This window comes from Magnolia sinica, chromosome 18, assembly GCF_029962835.1.
Source record: "Magnolia sinica isolate HGM2019 chromosome 18, MsV1, whole genome shotgun sequence".
In the NCBI taxonomy this organism is placed as follows: domain Eukaryota; kingdom Viridiplantae; phylum Streptophyta; class Magnoliopsida; order Magnoliales; family Magnoliaceae; genus Magnolia; species Magnolia sinica.
Window position 1 is genome coordinate 64320359 of NC_080590.1, and position 24028 is coordinate 64344386.

The 24028-nt window shown below is 40.8% G+C and overlaps 1 protein-coding gene across 1 annotated transcript in view; it reads right to left on the reverse strand.

Moving 5' to 3' along the window:
- The window catches only part of LOC131232421 (uncharacterized), a 65935-nt gene extending 49769 nt beyond the window's left edge, over positions 1-16166 (reverse strand). The window contains exon 1 of the mRNA XM_058228641.1: positions 15660-16166. Coding sequence (XP_058084624.1) covers positions 15660-16166 — 507 coding nt within the window. The remainder of the gene's footprint in view (positions 1-15659) is intronic.
- Positions 16167-24028: the final 7862 nt, after the last annotated feature.

Genomic DNA, 24028 nt, shown 5'->3' on the forward strand with positions numbered 1-24028 from the left:
TATGAGTATGTGACAGCATAACATCATGATATATGCCCATACGCATCATCTGCATGTTTGTTATGAGATGTGGTTGACCATTGCATATGTCATTGGGCAGGTTGTTATGAGACTCCCTGATAGGTAGAGATTGTCTCACCTGAGCGCATGGTATGCGTAGGAGTGATGCATGATTGGATTGTATAACTCATGCATCTTGCATTGTGATCACTGTACACCTTAGCAACATTAGGGTTGTAGCCTCCACAGGTATTTCGTGGATGGCCAGATGGGACACCGAAAATTTGTTCTATATGGGGTGCTATAGATATCCCTGGGTGAAAGTCCCTAAACCCTCTTGGTTCCAGAGGTTGCTACAACGTCTAGACCGAGTGGATGCATGAGCGCATGAGGGCCGTATACCGTTAGGCCGCGTCTCCCACTGTGTCGTGGTCGGTTGGAAGGGGGTATGGCCTTACCTGCCCGAGAGGAGAGGGCATTGCTAGGCTGAGTCTGACCAGCTCGAGGAATGGGTCCGCTATCGACGAGCCGGACCCGATATTGGCAAGCGGATAGTGAGGTCTCTTCCACTCACCTTATTGCGCGATGGGACGGCAATCTGGTTTGGAGTGTAATAGACCCCGATGATTTTCCAGAGAGAGGAACCGTACTGATATGTGGATTTATTGAGTAGGAGTTGTATGCTCATTCATTCATTCATTCACTATCCACTCGGGCTGGTGGTGCGCAACTAATTGTTGTATACCTTCGTTATGGCAAGGATTTCGGTTGGGTGCACGACTAACCTGAGATTAGGAGTCTACTACATTGAGTCTGACTATCCAAATTTAGGTATGAGACTGGTTTGGATAGAAGTCCCTTGTGATGGACCCCATAGCCGGCGATACTACGTACTATCACCCCGACTTCACACTCCAGCAGGGTCATTACATTCGCACCGCATATCGCATTACATCCGCTGCATATGACATTTTGGGTTACTATGTTTCTGCATTTATATGGTTTAGATACGACATCTGATATTTGACTCTTTATGACTCCTCATTTATATAATTGATCTGTATTGCGCATTCTGATATTGCTTGCCTCATGGACTTGTCAGTATTTTCGCTTACTCTGATAACATATTATTCATGACTTTGCGCCTATTTCGACATTATACGATTATGACATTGCATTGAATACTTGACACTTATCTTGTGCACACACTTACATCACCCTCTAAGCTTTCTATAAGCTTATGCACGATAATGCGTGCAAGTGATGTTAGATTGTAGCAGTGTTGAGCTTGGAGTGTGCAGCGGTCTTCTAGAACTTGACTTTTGATTTATGTATTTCCCTTTTAGCATTATACTCAAATGATTATATTAGTGGATATATGATGATGATGTTGCCTTTGTGAATTGGGTAATCTTGTAGTTATGCTTATTACGAGTTAAATGTACAAAAAAAATCCCTCCTTGTAGGATCCTAGGATCGGAATCTGGCGTATGGACGCTAGGAGTCGAGAATGGGGTACTACGAAGGCTGTCGGCACGGGATTCGGCGATCGGGATTCCTGTGAATCTGATTTTCGGATTTGGGGCGTGACACCCCACCTTGATGTATGGCTTTGATCCACACCGTCCATCTGATTTACCAAGTCGTTTTAGGTGTTGAGCCAAAAAATGGGGCCAATCCGACTTTCTGGCGGGCCATAGCATAGAAAACAATGGTTTTCACCATTGAAATCCACCTTGATGTTTCAGTACCCCAAAATATACCGAATATTGGGCTTGATGGGTCTGTCTTGGGCCATAGACACTAACGGTTGGGTTAGATTTTACCAATGTAGGCCCTATATGCGAAAAACCTCAGAAAAACTCTATTTTCAAAATAAAAATAAAAAATATATATAAGCAGGCAGCGCCTGCTGCTGCTGACGCCGTAATAGCAAAACGCTGCTGCGTTTTGGCGGACGGGCAGCAGGGACCACGGTCCCATATGTGGGCCCCACCATGATGTGTCTTGAACATCCACACCATGCACTTGATGGCCCCTTAGGGCATGGGCCCCCCTCCAAAATTCAGCCATATACGTGGCTCAGGTGGCCCACATCATGGAGACAGCGGTGATTGAACGGCTGCCATTAAACCCTTTTTGGGTATTACAAAAGTTTTGGGACAATATGAAATTTGTTTTTCCTTCCATCCAGGTCAGCGTGACCTTATCAACAGATTGGACGGCATTTAAACATTATGGTGGGCCCCACGTGGAACCCACAATGATGTATGTGTTTTATCCCCACTATCCACGAACGGTGGAACCCACCATGGGGTATGTGTTTTATACATGCTTGTCCACCCATTCTACAGGGACAGTGGGTCCCACTGCTGTTGACATCAGCAGGGTCTGTGGGACCCATCATGATGCATGTGTTGCATCCAAACCGTCCAGCCACTTTGAAAGCTCATTTTAAAGTAGTGGACAATGACGTCCATCGTTCAAAATTTCTAAGGGGCCATAGTAGTTTCCTAATAAGCTGATATTTGCTTCCACTTCATCTATCACTATGTTAGTTTATGAACAGGTTGGATGGGAAATATATGTCATGGTGGGCCTTAGGAATTTTAATGATGGAAATCATTATCACCACTTATAGTTTGGTGTGGCCCATTTGATATACATGGGGCCCGTTGGTGTGGCGCATCTGATATACATAAGGCCCATCCTGATGTATTTGTGGCCCGTTGTTGAGGCCCACCTTGATGCGTATAAGGCTCGTTGTCGAGGCACATCTTTATATATATAAAGCCCATTATTGAGGCCCATCTTGATTTATTTGTGGCCGTCCATTGAGGCGCACCTTGGTATATGTATGAGGCCCATCTTGATTTTTTTGTAGCCGTCCATTGAGGCCCACCTTGGTATATATATGAGGCCCATGTGATTAGGCTCACCTTGATGTATTTGTGGCCCGATGTTGAGGCCCACCTTGATATACATGAGGCCCATGTTGTGAGGCCCATTTGATGTATTGGTGGCCCATGGGTCGAGGCCCAATGGGATGTACATAAGGTCTATTGTATGTGTGATTCCACTATGGTTTGTGAAATGATATTTATGGCGGGCCATGCCTTAGGAGCAATGTTGGTTTGACGTCCACATTGTAAGAATAATGTTAGTTAAATGTCCGCATTATGACTCTCCCTAGGGCCCATTGATAGGCCCGTACTTATTGTGTGTAGGCCATTTAGGCCCATCTTCATTGTGAGGATAGTTCATCACCATATAAAATGCTTGGTATAACTCCATGATTCATGCCCATACGCATCATATGTATGCTTGATATGAGGAATATTTGATCATAACATACGACATTGGGCAAACTATTTACCGGACTCCTTATGAGACGGAGTGCCCACATTATCGCGCCGTACGCACAGGATTGCTGCATGACTGGATAGTGTGACTCATGCATCTCGCATACATGTGACTTGATCATTGTATCCCTTAATGACATCAGGGCCGTGACCTCCACAGGCACATCGTGGATGACTAAATGGGATACCGGAAATACTTGGTTCTAGCACTATGGGCACTTAGGATGTCCTTGAGTGAAAGTCTCAGAATTCTTCAAGGCCAGGAGATGCTCCAATGTCTAGACCGAGTGGAATATGAGCGCCGGTACCTATACCATGAGGTCGTGTCTCCCACTGTATCGTGGTCGGTTGGAATGGGGTGTGGCCTTATCCGCCCCAGTGAGGGGGCTGTAAGTTAGGCTGAGTATGACTAGCTCGTAAATAGGTCCGCTATCGACGAGCCGAGTAGGTATTGACAGACTGCTGGCTACGCGGATAGTGAGGTCTCTTTCACTCACTAGGCTGTACAGCTAGGGAGGAGGTAGTCGGTGTGGAGTGTAATAGACCCCGGTGATTTTTCCAGAGAGTAACCGTACTAATATGTACTTATTGAGCAGGAATTGCATATCCATTCATTCATTCATTCACCATCCACTCGGGCTAGTGGTGACGTGTACCTTCGCATGGCTAGGATTTCGGTTGGGCGCGCGACTAACCTGAGATCAAGAGTTTACCACATTGAGTCAGACTATTTAAATTTAGGTATGGGATTGGTTTGGATAGAAGTCCCTTGTGGTGAACTCCGTAGCCTGCGATATTATGTACTATCATCTCGACTTCACATTCCAGCATGGTCATTTCATTCGCACCGCATATTACATTGCATCTGCAGTACTTAGAATTTTGGGTTACTATGTTTTTTGCACTTATATGGCCTAGATGAGGTTGATGGTATTCGTGACTCGTCAGGATTTGCATATTGCATTGCATCCTCAACATTTGTTATTGTCTTATTATGTTTTGTATCACATAGCCTTTGTACGGTTGATAACACTCATGGACTTACCAGTATATTTCTGCTTACTCTGATATCGTATGATTTATGATCTTGTCCGTATTTCCGCCTATTCCGATGATGTATGATTTATGGGCTTTATGGTATACTTGGCACTTATCTTGTGCACACACTTTCACCACCTTCTAAGCTTTTGTAAGCTTATGCACGATAGATGCGTGCAAGTGGCGTTAGGTTGTAGCAGTGTTGAGCTTGGAGCATGCAGCTGTCCTCTGGAACTTTGATTTCGATATATGTATTTCCCCTTCCGCATTATATTTAAATGTTTATATTAATGGATATGTGGTGATGATGTTGCCTTTATGATTTGGGTATACTTGTGGTTATGCTTCTTATGAGACAAACGTACATTAGAAAATCCTCCTATAGGATCCTAAGATCGGAATCTGGCATATGAGTGTCGGAATCCGAGAATGGGGTACTACGGAGGCTGTCGGCGCCGGATTCGGCGATCGAGAATTTTGTGAGCCCGGTTTCTCAATTTGGGGCGTGACAGTTTGTATTGCATAATTTATCGCACTTTTTAGGAAACATGAGGAAATATTGGGAAAATTGTTGAATTTTTCAATGAAACTCCAGGGATTATTAAAAAAGACCTTAATACACACTTTTAAATCATAAAATCTCAAAAAAGAAGTGTACATAATAGGTTTACTTTGTAAAGAGTCCTAAGCTATGCGCTAGTTGATTGAACTAATGTAACTATAGTCAAATTGAATGCATAATAGTAATAAATGTATTAAAACATGTATGAAAATACAATTAATTCATTCAAAATTAGAAATTGTAAACATACTCATCAGTGATGTGGCTAGCTAATTTTTGGGGCATGATGGACGTTTAATGCTCACTGTTTCATATCGTGCAGCCAACTTGATCTTAGGATCTACCTGATTTTTGGTCTCATGCTTTAATATGCTATGGGAAAATGGATGGACATAGTGGATTTATCACAAACATCATTGTGGCCCCACCATGAGCCCTGTAGGACCATCCATCTCTAACTAGGTCCTAGCGGGATGTGGATTGCCTATTGATCTGAGGGCCTCACCATAATATATACATTTATCCACTTTGTCCATCTATTTTTCCAAATAGTTTTATACCATAATCCAAAATATGAGGCAAATTCAAATCTCATGTGAACCACATCGTTGGAAACATGGGCCATATGAAGTTTTTAATGATGCATCAGTGGAATTTGGATCTGCTTAAATTTTAGGATTTTTTATTTTTTTATTTTTTTATTTATTTTTTATTTTATTATAGTGAGGCACTCAATCACCACTGTTTCTTATGGTGTGGTCTACCTAAGATTTGGATCTGCTTAATTTTTGGGACCACATCCTAATATAGGCTAATATAGGCTGGAGAAAAGGATAGATATACTACACATCGGTAAGGTGATGTATATGTTTTATCAGGGGTTTATGGGGCCAGTGTGATGTATATGTTTTATCCATGCCGTCCATTCATTTTAATAGATAATTTTAGAACAAAAGCTAAAAAAGTAAGGAGATCTAAGGCTCAAGTGGACCACACCATAGGAAGCAGTGAGGATTGAGCGACTATAGTTGAAAATGTCTTGGGCGTCACATGATTTTTGGATCAATCTAATATTTATGTTTTCTCTTCATCTAGGTCTGTCAAACCTTATGAACAGATTGGATGGCAAATAAACATCATAACGGGCCCTAGAAAAGTTTCAACAGTGGGCATCATTGTCACCATGGCTTCCCATGGTGTGGTCCACTTGAGCCTTAGATTTGCCTCCTTTTTAGGCTCATGCCCTAAAATAACCTATCAAAATGGAAGGACGGTGTGGATAAAACACATACATCATGGTAGGCCCTATAGAGTCCCCGACAAGACTGTCTATATCCGGCTACCGATTCTACTTGCACGTAAAAAAAGGACGCGGATTAGCCTTACAGGTTGGAAATTGGATTGCTTACTCACTATGCTCTTATCGTACCGAGTAAACTCAATTGAGCCTACCTTAAATGTATGTGGTCTATACACACCGTCCATTCGTTTCCATCTAATTTAAGGGGTTGAGCCCAAAATTGAAGCATATCCAAAGATCAAGTGGATCATACCACTGGAAACAGTGGGGATAATGATTTCCACCGTTGAAACCTTTCTAAGCCCCTCAGTGATGTTTATTTGTCATCCAACTTGTTCATAAGATCATACCGACATGGATTAAGGTAAAAAACAAATATAATCTTGATCCAAAACTTCTGTGGCCCCCAAGAATTTTTCAACGTTAGATGGTCAATTCAACTCTTTCCTATGGTGTGGTCCATTTGAACATTGGATATGCCTCATTTTTGGGCTCAAGACCTAAAATTATCTGGTAAAAGGATGGACGGAGTAGATAAAGTACAGAAATCATGGTGGACCTCATAGAGTTTACTCAGTACACTAAGCATAATGAGTTACTCTACGCAATCTGCTTCCTACATGTTGAGTAGTGAGACTCACTACTAAAGTGACATCACCAAGTTCTGTGGGCCCCACCATGATTTATGTTTTGTATCTACACCATCCATCCATTTGGAGAGATCATTTTAGGGCATTAGACAAAGAATGAGGCTGATCCAGAGCAGTAGTAGACCCCACCACAGAAAACAGTGGGAAGAGTGACGCCCACCGTTGAAACCTTCCTAAGGTCCACCATGATGTTTATTTGAGATCTAACCTTTCCATAAGTTAACAAAGACATGAAATAAGGGAAAAAACAAATATCAGCTTGATCGAAAACTTTTGTAACCCTTGGAAGTCTTTAATGGTGGACATACTCTCCCCGCTGTTTTCTACGGTGGGGGTCTACTAGAGCTTTGGATCTGAATCATTCTGTGTATCATGCCTTAAAATGATCTCTCCAAATGTATGAATGGTGTGGATACAATGCATAAATCATGGTGGGGCCCACATAACTTGGTGACGTCACTTCATAGCGAGTCTCGCTACCCAAACCTGTCAATAGCTAATCCGTGTCCCTAAAACGCATCCGAGGCTTCTTCTTCTTTTTTTTTTTCCGAAACAGAGGAACCCAAAAATCTCTCTTTTTCTCTCAAATACACTCTAAATCTCTGATTGAATCGAAGATTTTTTCGAAAAAACCTACGCACGGCTTCGATCGACTTCCGATTAGGCAATCTCCTTTACAAGTACCAAAATACACTATTTTGAAAGTTTTTTCCTCTTTTTTTAAAAAAAAAAATTATATATTTTTCAATTTTCTAGGGCTATTCCGGTTTTTTCTGATTTTTCAACATTCCCGGCCCTTTAATTGTGAAGGAAATGTTTAAATCCCCGATAAAAAAAATGATAAAAGTGATAATATCTATTAATATCGCATGATATTTTGCAATATCTCACGATGTTTTGCAATATATCGCTCGATTCACAAGATTCTTCGATTTTTTTTTGTTTTTGTTTTTGTTTTTTGTTTTTTGTTTTTTTATATTTCAAGGGCCTTTTGAGGGGTTTCGTATCTCTTGCCATCGATACCGATAATATCAGCCCATATATCAAATGATAGTATCGATATTATGAACACTGGACTCATCTCATATCTTCACGATCTGGTTTTTCAATCAAGTCATAACATTAATCGCATACAAGAGCAATGAAGCAATTGATTTCGACTTTGAATGGTCTCATCTTCAGTCTTTTAGGATCGAAGGTGGATACAACATCTCATTACTCATATTCTCATCCTCTATTCTTCATAATAGAGGGTAGTTTACACCTTAACGTATAAACATCACCCCAATTGTACTTCTCTGGTACATTCAAAGTAGATCTTCCCGTACAAGTGGCTGATTGGCCTATCGACAATGGTAGAGATTCCTCAAGACGTCAAAGAAAATGCCGATGATTTATACGCAGTCAATAATAGTGCTCAATTCTAAACAAAATGAATTTTTATTCATTAACAGAGATAAAATGTACATTATATATAAGGTATACAACTTCATTACTTAAGCTATTCTCAATCCCAATTCCCTGAAATGAACCAGAAATAAGTCTTTAGCTATAGGTTTCGTCATGGGGTCGCCAACATCTCTTTCGCGAGAATATACTTAAGGGCAACCTTTTTATCTCTCACTTGATCACGAACGTAATGATACTTAACCTCAATGTGCTTGGACTTTTGGTATTATTTAGAGTTCTTTACAAGTCAATGGTAAAGGTGTTGTCTAGTTCAACAATACAAGCTCATGAACATCTAGTACAATGCGTAGACCTTGTAAAAATCTTTAAACTCATACACACTCTTAAACCGCAACACAACATACGATATCCTCGGCCTCCATCGATGATAGGGTTATAGATACCCGTTTCTTACTCGACCATAAGATGGCACCTCCTCCGAGCAAGAATACATAGCATGAAGTTGAGTTTCCCTCATCGATACCGATTATAGCTAATCCGTGTCCCTAAAAGGCATCTGAGGCTTCTTCTTCTTTCTTTTTTTTCCGAAACAGAGGAACCCAAAAATCTCTCTTTTTCTCTCAAATACACTCTAAATCTCTGATTGAATCGAAGATTTTTTCGAAAAAACCTACGCACGGCTTCGATCGACTTCCGATTAGGCAATCTCTTTTACAAGTACCAAAATACACTATTTTGAAAGTTTTTTCCTCTTTTTTTTTAAAAAAAAATTATATATTTTTCGATTTTCTAGGGCTATTCCGGTTTTTTCTGATTTTTCAACATTCCCGGCCCTTTAATTGTGAAGGAAATGTTTAAATCCCCGATAAAAAAAATGATAAAAGTGATAATATCTATCAATATCGCATGATATTTTGCAATATCTCACGATGTTTTGCAATATATCGCTCGATTCACAAGATTCTTCGATTTTTTTTTGTTTTTGTTTTTGTTTTTTGTTTTTTGTTTTTTGGTATTTCAAGGGCCTTTTGAGGGGTTTCGTATCTCTCGCCATCGATACCGATAATATCAGCCCATATATCAAATGATAGTATCGATATTATGAACACTGGACTCATCTCATATCTTCACGATCTAGTTTTTCAATCAAGCCATAACATTAATCGCATACAAGAGCAATGAAGCAATTGATTTCGACTTTGAATGGTCTCATCTTCAGTCTTTTAGGATCGAAGGTGGATACAACATCTCATTACTCATATTCTCATCCTCTATTCTTCATAATAGAGGGTAGTTTACACCTTAATGTATAAACATCACCCCAATTGTACTTCTCTGGTACATTCAAAGTAGATCTTCCCGTACAAGTGGTTGATTGGCCTATTGACAATGGTAGAGATTCCTCAAGACGTCAAAGAAAATGCCGATGATTTATACGCAGTCAATAATAGTGCTCAATTCTAAACAAAATGAATTTTTATTCATTAACAGAGATAAAATGTACATTATATATAAGGTATACAACTTCATTACTTAAGCTATTCTCAATCCCAATTCCCTGAAATGAACCAGAAATAAGTCTTTAGCTATAGGTTTCGTCATGGAGTCGCCAACATCTCTTTCGTGAGAATATACTTGAGGGCAACCTTTTTATCTCTCACTTGATCACGAACGTAATGATACTTAACCTCAATGTGCTTGGACTTTTGGCATTATTTAGAGTTCTTTACAAGTCAATGGTAAAGGTGTTGTCTAGTTCAACAATACAAGCTCATGAACATCTAGTACAATGCGTAGACCTTGTAAAAATCTTTAAACCCATACACACTCTTAAACCGCAACACAACATACGATATCCTCGGCCTCCATCGATGATAGGGTTATAGATACCCGTTTCTTACTCGACCATAAGATGGCACCTTCTCCGAGCAAGAATACATAGCATGAAGTTGAGTTTCCCTCATCTAGGTCATTGCCCCATATGGCATTTAATAATTATTGACATTTGATATTTGTGCCTCCATAACACAACATTAAGTCCTTGGTTCTTCTACGATAGCAAAATATTCGTTTAACAGCTTACTAATGAGATTGTCCCAAGTTACTTTGTAATGGTTAGCTATGCCCACTACATAACTTATATCCGGTCTAGTGTAAAGCATGCGATACATTAAGCTACATATTACACTTGCATGGGGTACAGAGGGCATATCCGATTTCTCACCTTCAGTCTGGGGACATGACTTCTTGTCTAGCTTGATAGTTTTTTTTTTCCATAGGATTTAACAACTTTTGAATTTTTCATCTTGAACTGCTCTAAGATTTTCTGAATATAAGTAGCTTGAAACAAGCCCAAGAACCTCTTAGGGCAGTCTCTAATGATTTTTACCCCGAGAATAAAATTGACTTCACCGAGATCTTTCGTATCAAAGTTTGAAAATTGCTAATCTTTATTTGTAATAAACAATCGCATATCATTATCATCTAACAAGATATCATTTACATAAAGATAGTATCAGTAAAGATCTTCCAGACTGCTTCAAATATACACAATGATCTTCTTGACTCATTGTGAACTTAAAAGTAGTGATGTCCAAGTAGAACCTTATGTACCATTTCTTTAAAGATTGCTTCAACCCATAGATAGATTTTAATAATTTATAGACTTTTTTTCAAGTTTTTTTTTTTTTTGTCCTAATATTCCATAGTTTGTTGCATGTATATTTCTTCAGCTATATGTGGTCTTTACATTCACTTGCTACAACCTTGAGTCTAGACTTGAGACAATGGACATGATCACATGAATCGAGGAGAATTTTACAATGGGTGAAAAAGTCTCATTGTAATCAACGCCTTCAATCTGGGTTAAACCTTTTGCAACTAATCGTGCTTTGTACTTGTCTAGTGTACCATAAGACTTTCTTTTGATTTTGAGTACCCATTTATTCCCTATTGCTTCACAATTAGGTGGCAGATCTACATGTTTCAGACTTCATTTTTCTTTGTGGAGGCCATCTCCTTATCTATGGCTGCTAATGTTACCCAGTCAGTGGATTTTGGAGGCAATGATACATCTTGATGAGAATCAAGTTTATTGTTGTCGATCACAAAACAAAAATATATTTCGCTCTCCCTTTTGAAGTATTTTTAAATAATTAATCTTTTTTCACTTTGACATAATTTAGGAGCCTTCTGAAGTGTACTCTCACTATTCTGACGAACTATAGAGAATTTATATTGTGAGAAATGGAGCTCCCACTCTCTTGAGGTATATTGGGGATTTCAAAAAAGTTTTATTCCAACTTTCTGCATATTTTGGCTAGGGTATCCATCTTCGATGAAGGTCACGTTCTGAAATTCTATCTCAGTCCATGCTCTACAATCCTCATGAACTAGTATGTATTACTTTGAGTGCATGGAGTGCTTGAGGAATATGCACTCACAAACATATCCCAGTTATCCCTAAAGGCATAGGTCGGTTAGAGAAGGAATCCTCCAATCCACATCTAATATGGAGTCTTGGGAGTGAATTTAAATAGGATAGTCAAAGGTCTTAAATTTACGTGACATTAGATACATATATAAGTGACAAATTATTAGCATCCAATTTTGGCATGTATATTAAGGGGTCCACAGTCTAAATGGACTATCTCTAACAGACGTTTAGACCCAACCACTTTGGGAAAAGGTTTCTTAGAGGTTTTTCTGGACACATAATGTTCACAAAATGACAGATTGACTTTGGATAAAGAATTTAACAAACCAGATCAAGCCAGTCTTGTTAGACGGTTCTTTCCAAGGTGACCTAACCCCATGCCTTTTTATGGATTCATATACATTCGATTCATTTGATATAGTAGATAAGCCAAGAGGTGTGTCATCACTATCTACATCTAAAGTAAATAAATCTAAAATCAAGCTTTCCATACATAGATGGGGTTATTGAGTCTTAAAGAAACTCTAGTTCTAGAAAAAACAAATGCCAAAACCATCTCATAGCAATTTAGAAACAGAAATTAAACTCTGATGCATGCCTAGTGCGTAAAGAGTATCATGGAGGACTATTGTTCGTCCCATGTGCATATGGAGATGATAAGCGCCAATCCCTAACATGTCTTCAACAACATTGTTTCCCATATAAACTTTGTAGCTCCTCATGGCTACAAGTCTAAATTCCTCTCGTCCTTTGTGATCTCATGCCATGTGCATTATTACTCTTGAATGCAAAATCCACTCATTGGATAGAGTATCAACAAAAATGATTTCACAACAAACTCCTAAAAACAAAGTATTAAGTGATAATGGAATTTATCTTTTTGTTGGTGCACTGATGGGCAAAGCAGTCAAGGTTTTTTTTACAGACAAAAAAGATCACATTGGACGTTTTCTGCTTTTTCTGTCCTTTTCCCTTATTGGGATAAAGACACGTCCCGGGCTTTTGTTATAAGTGGTTCTTCTTTGTCTTCTTGTGACCTTTCAACTCTCCCGGTACCCTTCCACTTACGAGACTACTACAAGGGACTTTGCTTCATCTGATTGAGCAGCATTCATTTTAAGCTCACGTACCAAGTGACCACAAAAGTCTCTGAACATTATGACATATCATTGTAGTTAAGAATCCTTTTAATTCGGATCCATGACTCAGGCATGGAACAATGTATGATGATGATATTCTAATTCTCCGTCAATCTGCACCCAACATTCCTAAGGTCACTTATCATTTGTTTCATTTATCGGATATGATCCTTGATGGAGTAACCAACTAGAACATCCTATACTCTTGGAATTGTAGTTCCAGTGTGCTAACGTGTGCATTCGACTTCCATGGAAGGCATTAGCTAGTGCATCCAAATTCCCTTAGCGGTCTTATGAACTTTATATGTAGGTATGAGCTCCTTGTACATGGTGGTTATTAGGATGTTATGGGCTGAGTGGTTCTACTTACGCCACTTGTAGTAACACTTCATCGTAGCCCAATGGTTTGCTGAGTTGTCATTTTCAGATAGTATTGGTTTCTCTTGAACTTTGATCAGAATATGTGAAATATCATTCTCATCTAAAAAGGCATCTCACAATGTAGGACTAATCTTCAAAGTTATCACCGTCAAGCTCCTGACCATTTGTTCAATGGTTAAAGCTTTGGTGGTCATCTTTATATTACATAAATATCACTATTCAGCTATGATCAATATGTATTGGCACTAATCATCAACATTTCTACATGTTATAAAAATCTTGTAGCTACAAAAGTGACTAATCAATCTTAAATGAGATTATGAAAGTCCATATATTTGAAGTAGGCGATGTGGATCAATCAAGTCCTCAAAAATAAGATGAAGAAGATTCTTTTGCTATAACTATTTGTATAACATATGCAACCATCCATCATGGGTGCAAGCATCATTTGGTGGTTAAGACGAAGCTCCCACTTAGGTTATGCACAACCTTAATAATAGGAATAATCTTGCCGCTAGTTTTTCAAGGTTCCAATGATAAAAGTGGCAATGATCTAAAGAAATCAAGCTAATTCTATTTCTTAATGATAAAAGTGGCAATGCTAATCATATTAGTTGGATTTGATCATCAACGTTGACGCTAGTTGGATCCGATCATTAGCATTGACGATCACCATTGCTGATATATCCAATCATCAGCATTGACAATCACCGTTAATGATAGATCCAATCATCAGTGTTGACACACTGTTAATGATGGATCTAACCATTAGTGTTGATCATCAATGTTGACAATGGATCCGATCACTAATGGATCCACGATCAATAGTTATTAAGAGGGATTTACACCTACATGCACGCACGTCCAATTATCAATGGTAAAGCACTAGATCACGTTGGGTTACACATTTTGGCATTCTCTCCCAAAATGTATGGCCCACCTCATATAACCACATAACAAGACATGATCACTATATAAACATCCATTAAAATGTTCATAAAATCCAAACTTTTATTACTTAATGCCTTTTATTCTTAATCTATATATCGATCATCATCATCACAGGAGAGTCAGCCTGTTATCACAAAAACAGACCATGCCATGCGATGTATGCCTCTGAAAACCCTCAATTACTTCTCTGCACTTAGCCTAAATCAACCTACAAATGACTGATTAAAGGCCATTAATAAGATGCGCTTAATCTTTTTTTAAAAAAAAAAAAAGAAAGAAAGAAAGAAAAAAAAAAAGAACTTGAGCTTTCGTCAAGGCACATTTCAAGTTTTGCGCACAAATGTGAGGCCCATTTGCACTATCGAAATGCCCATGAACAACGTACTTTGGTCCCTACATTTTGGCACAAAGAATGGAATTAATTAGATGGTATCCCCTAGCCCATCAAATGCCACGTTAAGGGTTAATGGGCACCAGCCCAGATTTCTCCCCATACTATTAAAGTGACTATGGACAACATCTTTATTACATTTATGGTTGTCAATTAGTTTGATAAAATGGGGCCCACTGTCTGATGCTCATTCACGACGGCAAGCATGTTCTGGGCCCCTCAAACCAACAAATCGGACAGGCCCATTACAAATAATGTAGGCCCATCTGCCAAGCCCATCTCAACCTCATTCTTCTCCCTTTATCTGGTGGCCCCATAGCGGACAGGGAATGCTGCAGAAAACCCTCAGGACAGACCGTCCCAATCATGAACCATCCGATCGTTGATCTGCAATCGGATGGTATATATGAAACAGGAAGAAGACCCAACGGCTAGAGGAAACTCCTGGCCAATTTCCCATCCACAGCAAGGCCCGCCAGATGGATGACCAGTAACAGAGAAAGGTGGGACCCACAGGTACAAAATGACAGGCTCGATCAGCATCATCAGTTACATTAATTGAAAGAGGACTGGAATCATCTACACACCTGTTTTACGCAGCGTGTAAAATACCCAAGCTTTGTGCGCCCCATCATGTCCTATAGGTGATATCCATTCCATCCATCAGGTTTGATCCCTGATTCTAGGTCCTAGGGATAAAAATCAACCAGATCCACAACTCAGGTGAGCTGCACCTCTGGGAACAATGGGAATGGGATGCAGCCATAGGTTCGTGTGTGAGGCCACCATGGTTGTGTGTATCTCTCATCAAAACTTAGGTAGGCCACGCCATGTGAACTTAGAGGTTTCGGGAGCATTTCTACATTGTTCCAATTGGTGTAGTGGCCCACTGAAGTCTTCTATCGGACGGTTCGAATAAGGTTTCTTGACTGATGGGCAGAGTGGATGTAACATATACAACATGGTGGGCCTCACAGATAACGATTTTGGCCCTACCGAAAGTAAATGTACTGTATAAAAAGAGGGGAAAAGGCCCAACCTCTGTCACAATGGAAGAAATTGAGGGTCCAAGGCCGCCGTTGTTGTCGTCATTGTCATGGAATAGCAGCGGCGGCAGTGAACGGGCCCTTCTCTCTACAATTTCTCCCCTTCTGTAGAAAGCTAGCTCCTTTGGAGACTGTTGGAATTCGGTAGAAGAGCGGGTGTTGATGGGGTTATATCTAGCTACTTTCATGGCAGATTCCTTCAACCTCTTGTGTGCGGCTTCTCCTTCGTTGGAGATGTATTTCAGAATTTCAAGCGTTTGTTCTAAAGGAATGCTTCTATCTCTGCCTTTGTTTTTTATTACGTCTATTCGGAAAGCTTGCTCGCGCTCAATGGACAGATCCAATTGTAGACCAAAATGGTATCTCCCATCACCACCATTCCTTTCTCCTTCGATTCCGTCAACAACAGCAGGAGAAGGATAAGAAGAAAGCGAAATGGAGAGATTTCTCATAGCATCAGTAGCAAGACCAACAGCAGCAGCGGAAGAAGAAAGAGGCATGGTGAGATAGAGAAACAAAGAGCGGATTCGTATAAAAAGCTTTTCAAAAAAAAAACAAAAAAAAACACAGAGATTGAAGGCCCAGCGCCCTGTTGGCTGGTAGCCAGGTAATTTCGACATATAGCAGCCTCCCTTTTGACTCAAGAGTCAAATCGGGCCCTCCCTTTTAATTTTTTCTCAAATAACACCTATTTTCTATATATACCGTAAAACCAACAACAGGTTAAAATGGACAAGTAAAACATTAATGCCGTTATAGTTTACCGTGGGTGATGCAGGACAATTAACCACTTATTCTAAAAGCTCGAATTGTAAGAGTATGACAAATTAATCCTTTTATCTCATAGCCCAGGCTCCACATCTCATGGGTTTGGACCTTGACTCCCTTCGTGGACCCCAAATCACATGGGCCGCCTACCCCGAGTGTGTCCCCACATCCCATGGACTATCCCACTTGAGCCCAGTGTGAAATGCACATTAATCACACCCAGTGAGGAGTCTCAAACACGAGACCTCCTGCTCTGATACCAATTTGAATCAAGACAATTAACTACTTGCTCTAAAAGCTCAAACTGTTACAGTATGGCGAATTAATCCCTTTATCTCATAGCCCTGGCCCCATATCTCATGGGTTAGAACTTCGGCCGAACCCCCTTCGTGGGCCCTAAATCACATGGGCCGCCCACCCTGAGTGTGTCCCCGCATCCCACGGGCTACCCCACTCGAGCTCGGTGTGAAATGCGCATTAATTACTCTCGGTGAGGAGCATCAAACACTAAACCTCCCTCGTGGGCCCCAAATCACATGGGTCACTCATCCCGAGTGTGCCCCTGCATCCCACAGGCGACCCCACTCGAGTCCGGTGTGAAAATGCCCCTGCATTAGTTGGCCATGGAAAAAGACATTTTTATACCAACGTCCTCTGTATGATGGCTAATATGCGCACGTGCACATGTGCTTGCTAGTGCTTACATAGTTTTATGATTTTTTTTAATTTTTTTTTAAAATTTTTTATTTTAAAGTTGGGCTCTAAGTTTCAAATTAATCACAAAGAAAACTTTATATTAAGATAAGCTAACATAGGAGAATTCATGTAAAACTTGGTTTTCACAATAGAATTAGAAATCAAAGCTTATAAATAATAAGAGAGGTTTTTAGCCCTCTTAATCTAAGCTAATTAAAAAACATGTGGAGCTACCCATCTATTACGCACACCTGAAACAATTTTAGAGAATGTGAGCCAAGTGTGTCCGCACGCGCATGGACAAGGGAGTGACGATCTAGGCCATTTATTATCAAGTCTGACTACTTAAAAGGAGTACTATTGTAGACACCTCATCCAAAACGAGACTTAGTTTTACTCTTCAATTTCAGCTGAGCTTTAGTGATAACACCACTGAGAGGTTGGACAGATGTGGGGGGATGATGCAGGACAGACGGTACATTTTGGGCAGATTCAAGAAATGTTGGACAGACCGGATTGGCCAATCCAGGGATTAACCAAACCGCCACCAGTCAAATCATCAGGGTCCCTCGAAAAGTAGCAAAATGAATATCATGGTTAAGTCTATCTCGGAGTGACCCAAGAAACTTCAGAAGCTCAGATGATTCAGTTAGGAAAGGTCCCTGGCACAACTTGAGGATGATTACAGAGCAGATTGGCACACGCATGGCCTAATTCACAAGGATGACAACCGATCTCTCAAGATGTCCTGACAACTTGAAAGTATACAATGAAGATAAAGCCATATTTTTCTGACTCCACCGGTATAAAAGGTCTATGAAAACTGATCCGGAAGGGTCTCCAGCCCCTCTAGAGATAATTAGTGGACTTGATTGGTTGATGCTCAAGGACCGGTAACCCATGGAATCCCGAGAACCTCGAAACCTCCAAATACAACAGCTACAGTGCAGGAAGTGATTAAGTTTTCAAAATAGGTACTTGAGGTACCAGTTATAAGAAAAACAACACCCCGCCATAGTAATGATAGCTTACTCAGGGTGAGCCCTCTACCATAATTAAAAAAAATAAAATCAAACGTATGGGTCTTCAACCAGTGTCTAAAGCACTAGTTGAAGGTCTATTTAAAGCCATCACAACAAACCATTAGGAAGCAATGGTAAGAGGCATAAAGGGTTTCTAAGCAAGTCGTGCTCGTTCAGAGGATTTAGAGTTGTCAGGGTTTTGATGAGCAACTACTGAAATGCTTCCACTAACAATCCTAAGGCCTCCTTTGTTAGGGTTGAGGCAGAAAGATAGAAAATTAATTACCTAAAGATATGCTTAAGGTCGCTATCTTTAAGGCGATATTCGCACCCTACTGGTGATTAAACCAATTTACAAGAGGGTTACAATAAATCCGCCCTCAGGATACAATAAGTCTCTTCTTTAATATCGGAGAAATGTGAGTTTCGACCTACAAAACTGAAAAACCGCACCCCGAACACACTTTTACAGTGTACACCCTTGACTTCTATGCTATTACAATTTATCTCCTGAAAACTATTTGCAATTTACTGCTTGAAAACGTATTTGCAGTTTAGCGCTTGAAAACTGTAACTTTCCAAAAACCATCCAAAACGAAAATGAAGAAGAAGAAGAAGATGGAGAGGAGATTGTTGGAATTGTGATTTTAGATTGACCCAAAGATGGATTTATATAGAATCACAAGAGGTGCTTAAAACCCTTTTCATGAAAAGACATCTTCTTCCATGGTGTCTTTTCAATAATGGTGGTGTCTTTTCAACAATGGCATCCTTCCGTTTTAAATATAAATAATGCTCCCTTTACCAAGAGGCACCACCATTCACAAAGAATGGTCACCAACAATCACCAAAAGCCACAATCCATTTCCCAAAAATTCTTTATATAAATTAAAATTCTTTTCTTCTTATTTTGAAAAAACCCAACAATCCCCTACTATTTTTCAAAATACAGAGGTCAGAGTATGTAAGGAAAATATGTGTATAGGAGAAGGTTTCTTATGAACTTGAACCTTTACTTAGTGTAAACAAATCAAAGTTGAATCAGAATCCTTAGTGACTATAGTTTTGAACTAAGTATTCTATATGACACAACCGGACATATTACACACATATATTTCAATTGTCATGTGTTATAAAATTATAGCACATTAACGACCTTGTGCTCTGTCATGGATTCATTAGTTCATGAGAGTAGCCAAAACTCTCGATGTCACGCCCCAAGCTCGGAAACCGAGCTTATAAAATTTTCGATCGCCAAATTCGGTACTGACAGCCTCCATAGTACCTCATTCTCAGTTCTCAGAGTACATACGCCAGATTCCGGTCCTGGGATCTTAAAAGGAGGATTTTCCAATGTACATTTATCTCGTAATGAGCATAACCATAAGATTATCCAAATCACAAAGGCATCATCATTATCATATATCCACTAATATAATCGTTTGAGCACAATGCTGAAAGGGAAATACATATATAAAAAAAAAAATCAAAGCTCCAGAGATCCGCTACATGCTCCAAGCTCAACACTGCTGCAACCTAACGCCACCTGCACGCATCTATCGTGCATAAGCTTATAGAAAGCTTAGTGGGTGGTGAAAGTGTGTGCATAAGGTAAGTGCTAAGTAAGCAATATCAGAGTAATCAGAGTAAGCGAAAATACTGATAAACCCATAATCATATAATATTAGAAACACTAGCAAGATCATAAATCATACGAAATCAGAGTAATACGAGAACATGCTGATAGACTCATAATTACCATCAGTCTTATCCAGGCTATGCGACGCAGAAATATAATAAAAACAATATCATATACTGATGAAGCAATGTAGATTAGCTATACAATGTGGAGACAGCAAATCAAATATCAGATGCCGTTGATGCAATGCAATATATAAATCCTGATGAGTCCACAAATACCATCAGTCGTATCTGGGTTGTATAAATGCAAAAATATAGTAACCCAAAATATCATATGTTGCAGATGTAATGCGATATGCGGTGCGAATGGCATAACCATACTGGAGTGTGAAGTCGGGATAATAGTACGTAGTATCACGGGCTATGGGGTCCATCACAAGAGACTTCTATCCAAACCAGTCCCATACCTAAATTTGGATAGTCAGACTCAATGTGGTAAACTCCTGATCTTAGGTTAGTCACGCACCCCAACCGAAATCCTGGCCATTGTGAAGGTACACGTAACAAATAGTTGAGCGCCACCAGCCCGAGTGGATAGTGAATGAATGAATGAATGAGTATGCAACTTCTGCTCAATAAGTCCACATATCAGTACGGTTCATCTCTGAAAAATTACCGGGGTTTATTACACTCAAAACCAGATTGTTGCCCCATTGCGCGCAATAAGGTGAGTGGAAGAGACCTCACTATCCGCCTGCCAATATCGGGCCTGACTCGTCGATGGCGGACCTATTCCTCGAGCTGGTCAGACTCAGCCTAGCATTGCCCCCTCTTCTCGGGCAGGTAAGGCCGTACCCCCTTCCAACCGACCACGATAAAGTGGGAGACACGACCTAATGGTATGCGGCGCTCATGCGCTCATGCATCCACTCGGTCTAGACGTTTGAGCAACCTCTGGAACCAAGAGGGTTTAGGGACTTTCACCCAGGGATATCTATAGTACCCCATGTAGAACAGATTTCCAGTGTCCCATCTGGCCATCCATGAAATACCTATGGAGGCTACGACCCTGATGTCGTCAGGGCGTACAGTAATCACAACATACAACGCAAGATGCATGAGTCATACAATCCAGGCATGCATCAATCATGCGCATACCATGTACTCATGTGAGACAATCTCCGCCTATCAGAGAGTCTCATAATAACATGCCCAATGGCATATGCAATGGTCAACCACATCTCATAACAAACATGCAGATGATGCGTATGGGCATGTATCGTGATGCTATGCTGTCACATACTCATAATCGGTATCAATAACTGGCACCGACAATTAGCATCGACAATCGGCCTCGATAATGTGGACATGTAACCAACATTGCCCCCAAAGAGTAGCCCACATAGAGCCTAACATATAGTGGACCCATAGCCTCACACAAGGGCCCAATACGCACCATGATGGGCCTCAAAGACGGGCCGCATATAAATCAAATTGGCCTCAAACACGGGTCGCATATACATCATATAGGTCTCGACAATCAGTCTCAGCCCTCGATACTCGGCCTTAAAAATCGGAATCGACCTCGATACTCGGCCTAAAAAATTGGAATTGACTTATACAATCGGCCTCGACAAGCGGAATCGGCCTATACAATCGGCCTCAACAAATCGGAATCGTCCTCGGAATCGACAATCAGAATCAGCCTCGACAATCGGAATTGGAATCCACAATCAGAATCGGCTTCGACAATCAGAATTGGCAAATCGGTCACGTCAATCAGAATCGGCAATCGATCATGATAATCGGCCTCGATCGTTAATCGGCAATCGACCACGACAATCGGAATTAATCAATAATCAGAATCGGCAAATCAGTCATGTCAATCAGAATCGGCAATCGGTCTCGATAATCAGAATTAGCAAATCGGTCATGTCAATCGGAATCGGCAATCAGTCGTGATAATCGGCCTCGATCGATAATCGGCAGTCGGCCATGACAATCGGAATCGATCAAAAATCAGAATCGGCGAATCAGTCACGTCAATCGGAATCGGCAATCGGTCATAATAATCGGCCTCGATCACTAATCGGCAATCGGCCACGACAATCAGAATCGATCAATAATCAAAATTGGCAAATCGGTCACGTTAATCAGAATCGACAATCAGTCGTAATAATCAGCCTCGATCGCTAATCGGTAATTGGTCACGACAATCGGAATCGATCAATAATCAGAATCGACAAATCGGTCACGTTAATCAGAATCGGCAATCAGTCATGATAATCGGCCTCGATTGCTAATCGACAATCGGTCAAACAAGGCCTAAGGGAAGGTCACAATGTGGACGTTAAACCATCATTGCCTATCAATGTGGCCATTAAACCAATATCGCTCCCAAGAAGTGGCCCACGTAACATTATTTCATACATTATAGTGAAATCCCACCTTACATCGGTCCACACATTCATCGCATTGGGCCTTATACATCACGTTGGGCCTTATTACATGGGTCTAATACACAACACTATGGGCCACTCACATGGGCCTACTATACATCACTTTAAGCCGCATCATATGGGCCTAATACACAACACTATGGGCCGCTCACATGGGCCTACTACACAACACTATGGGCCACTCACATGGGCCTACTGCACAACACTATGGGCCGCATCACATGGGCCTACTACACAACACTATGGGCCACTCACATGAGCCTACTACACATCAAGTGGGCCGCATCAAGGGTCGCACCAATGGGCCAACATACATCAAATGGGCCACATCAAATGGGTCACATCAATGGGCCAATACATCAAGTGGGCCGCATCAATGGGCTTCATATCATCACATCGGGCCTCGCCATCTGGGCCTTAAATATGCACATCACGTGGGGGCCACATGAATGGACGGTGTGAATATACAACATATATATCACGGCGGGTCCTACTATGATGTGGGTCTGCCGGAAAGGTGGAGGGTTTGCAGATCACGATGAGAGCTAGGATTAAATCTAAAATCATTTCAATAGTTGCAGGTGCAACATGTGTATCACCGTACAAAATCACTCTATGGGGGTACCTGGCTCACTAATGGTAATCAGCATTGTCCAAATATTGTCCAGCACCATCCAAATGTTGTCCAAGTAAATGAGCACCGTCCAGATATTGTCTAGCACATCAGCATCGTCCAAATATTGTCCAGCACCGTCCAGCATAATCTGGACGGTGTGGATGAAATAAATAAGCCATAGTGGGGTGCCATAAGATGGATGGTTGGATAAAACACATGCTCTAAGGTGGGTCCCACATAGGGCCCACCATACAATATTATATATATTATTATATTAATATATTATTATATATATTTATTTAAACTGGTATTCTACAGTCCAGCGTCCTGGATGGACGGCCTGGACGAAATACTTGTCATGGTGGCCCCATGATCTAAACAGTGTGAATTTCACACATGCCATCACGGTAGATCTCACCGTCCAGCGTTCTGGACGGTGCAGATACAACAGATATATCAGGGTGGCCCCACAGAATTGTTGGCGTCAATAGCAGCACCCTGCTGCGTGGGATACTCCAGCCAATTTGCTTGCATAACAGATGGACGGTGTGGATGAAATACACACCACATGTGGGTCCCGTCCACATGGACGGCAGGATGAAATGCATACCTCAAGATCTGACCCAGAGAAATGGACGGACGGTCTGGATGTATCACATACATCATGCGAATCTACGGAACTGCTGACCTTGTTAGCAACTGATACGAGGTGGGGTCCACATAGATGGACGACCTGGATCATCAGACCCCACCTACTCTCGCCAACACCTTAGCTATACGCTGGTGTGAGGGTAGTTGGCCCACCGTCCAGATGATGGACGGTTTGGATCATATCCCATGGGATGGTGGGCCACGTGGATGGAATTCACGGATGGGTGAACATATATAGCAAAGGTGGGTCCTACGTGGGGCCACCATATTATAATATTATAATATATCTTATACTATATTATAATATTATAATATATATTATATTATCTTATAATATAAGATACATGGATGAATGCATCCAGCGTCCATCGTCCAGATATGGACGGACGGCTTGGATGAAAATACATATGTGCAAGGTGGGTCCATCCCACACGTGCAGCACGTGTGGGTGGGCCCCACATGCGCCAAAAGGATGGATGGTTTGAATATAATATATGCATCAAAGTGGA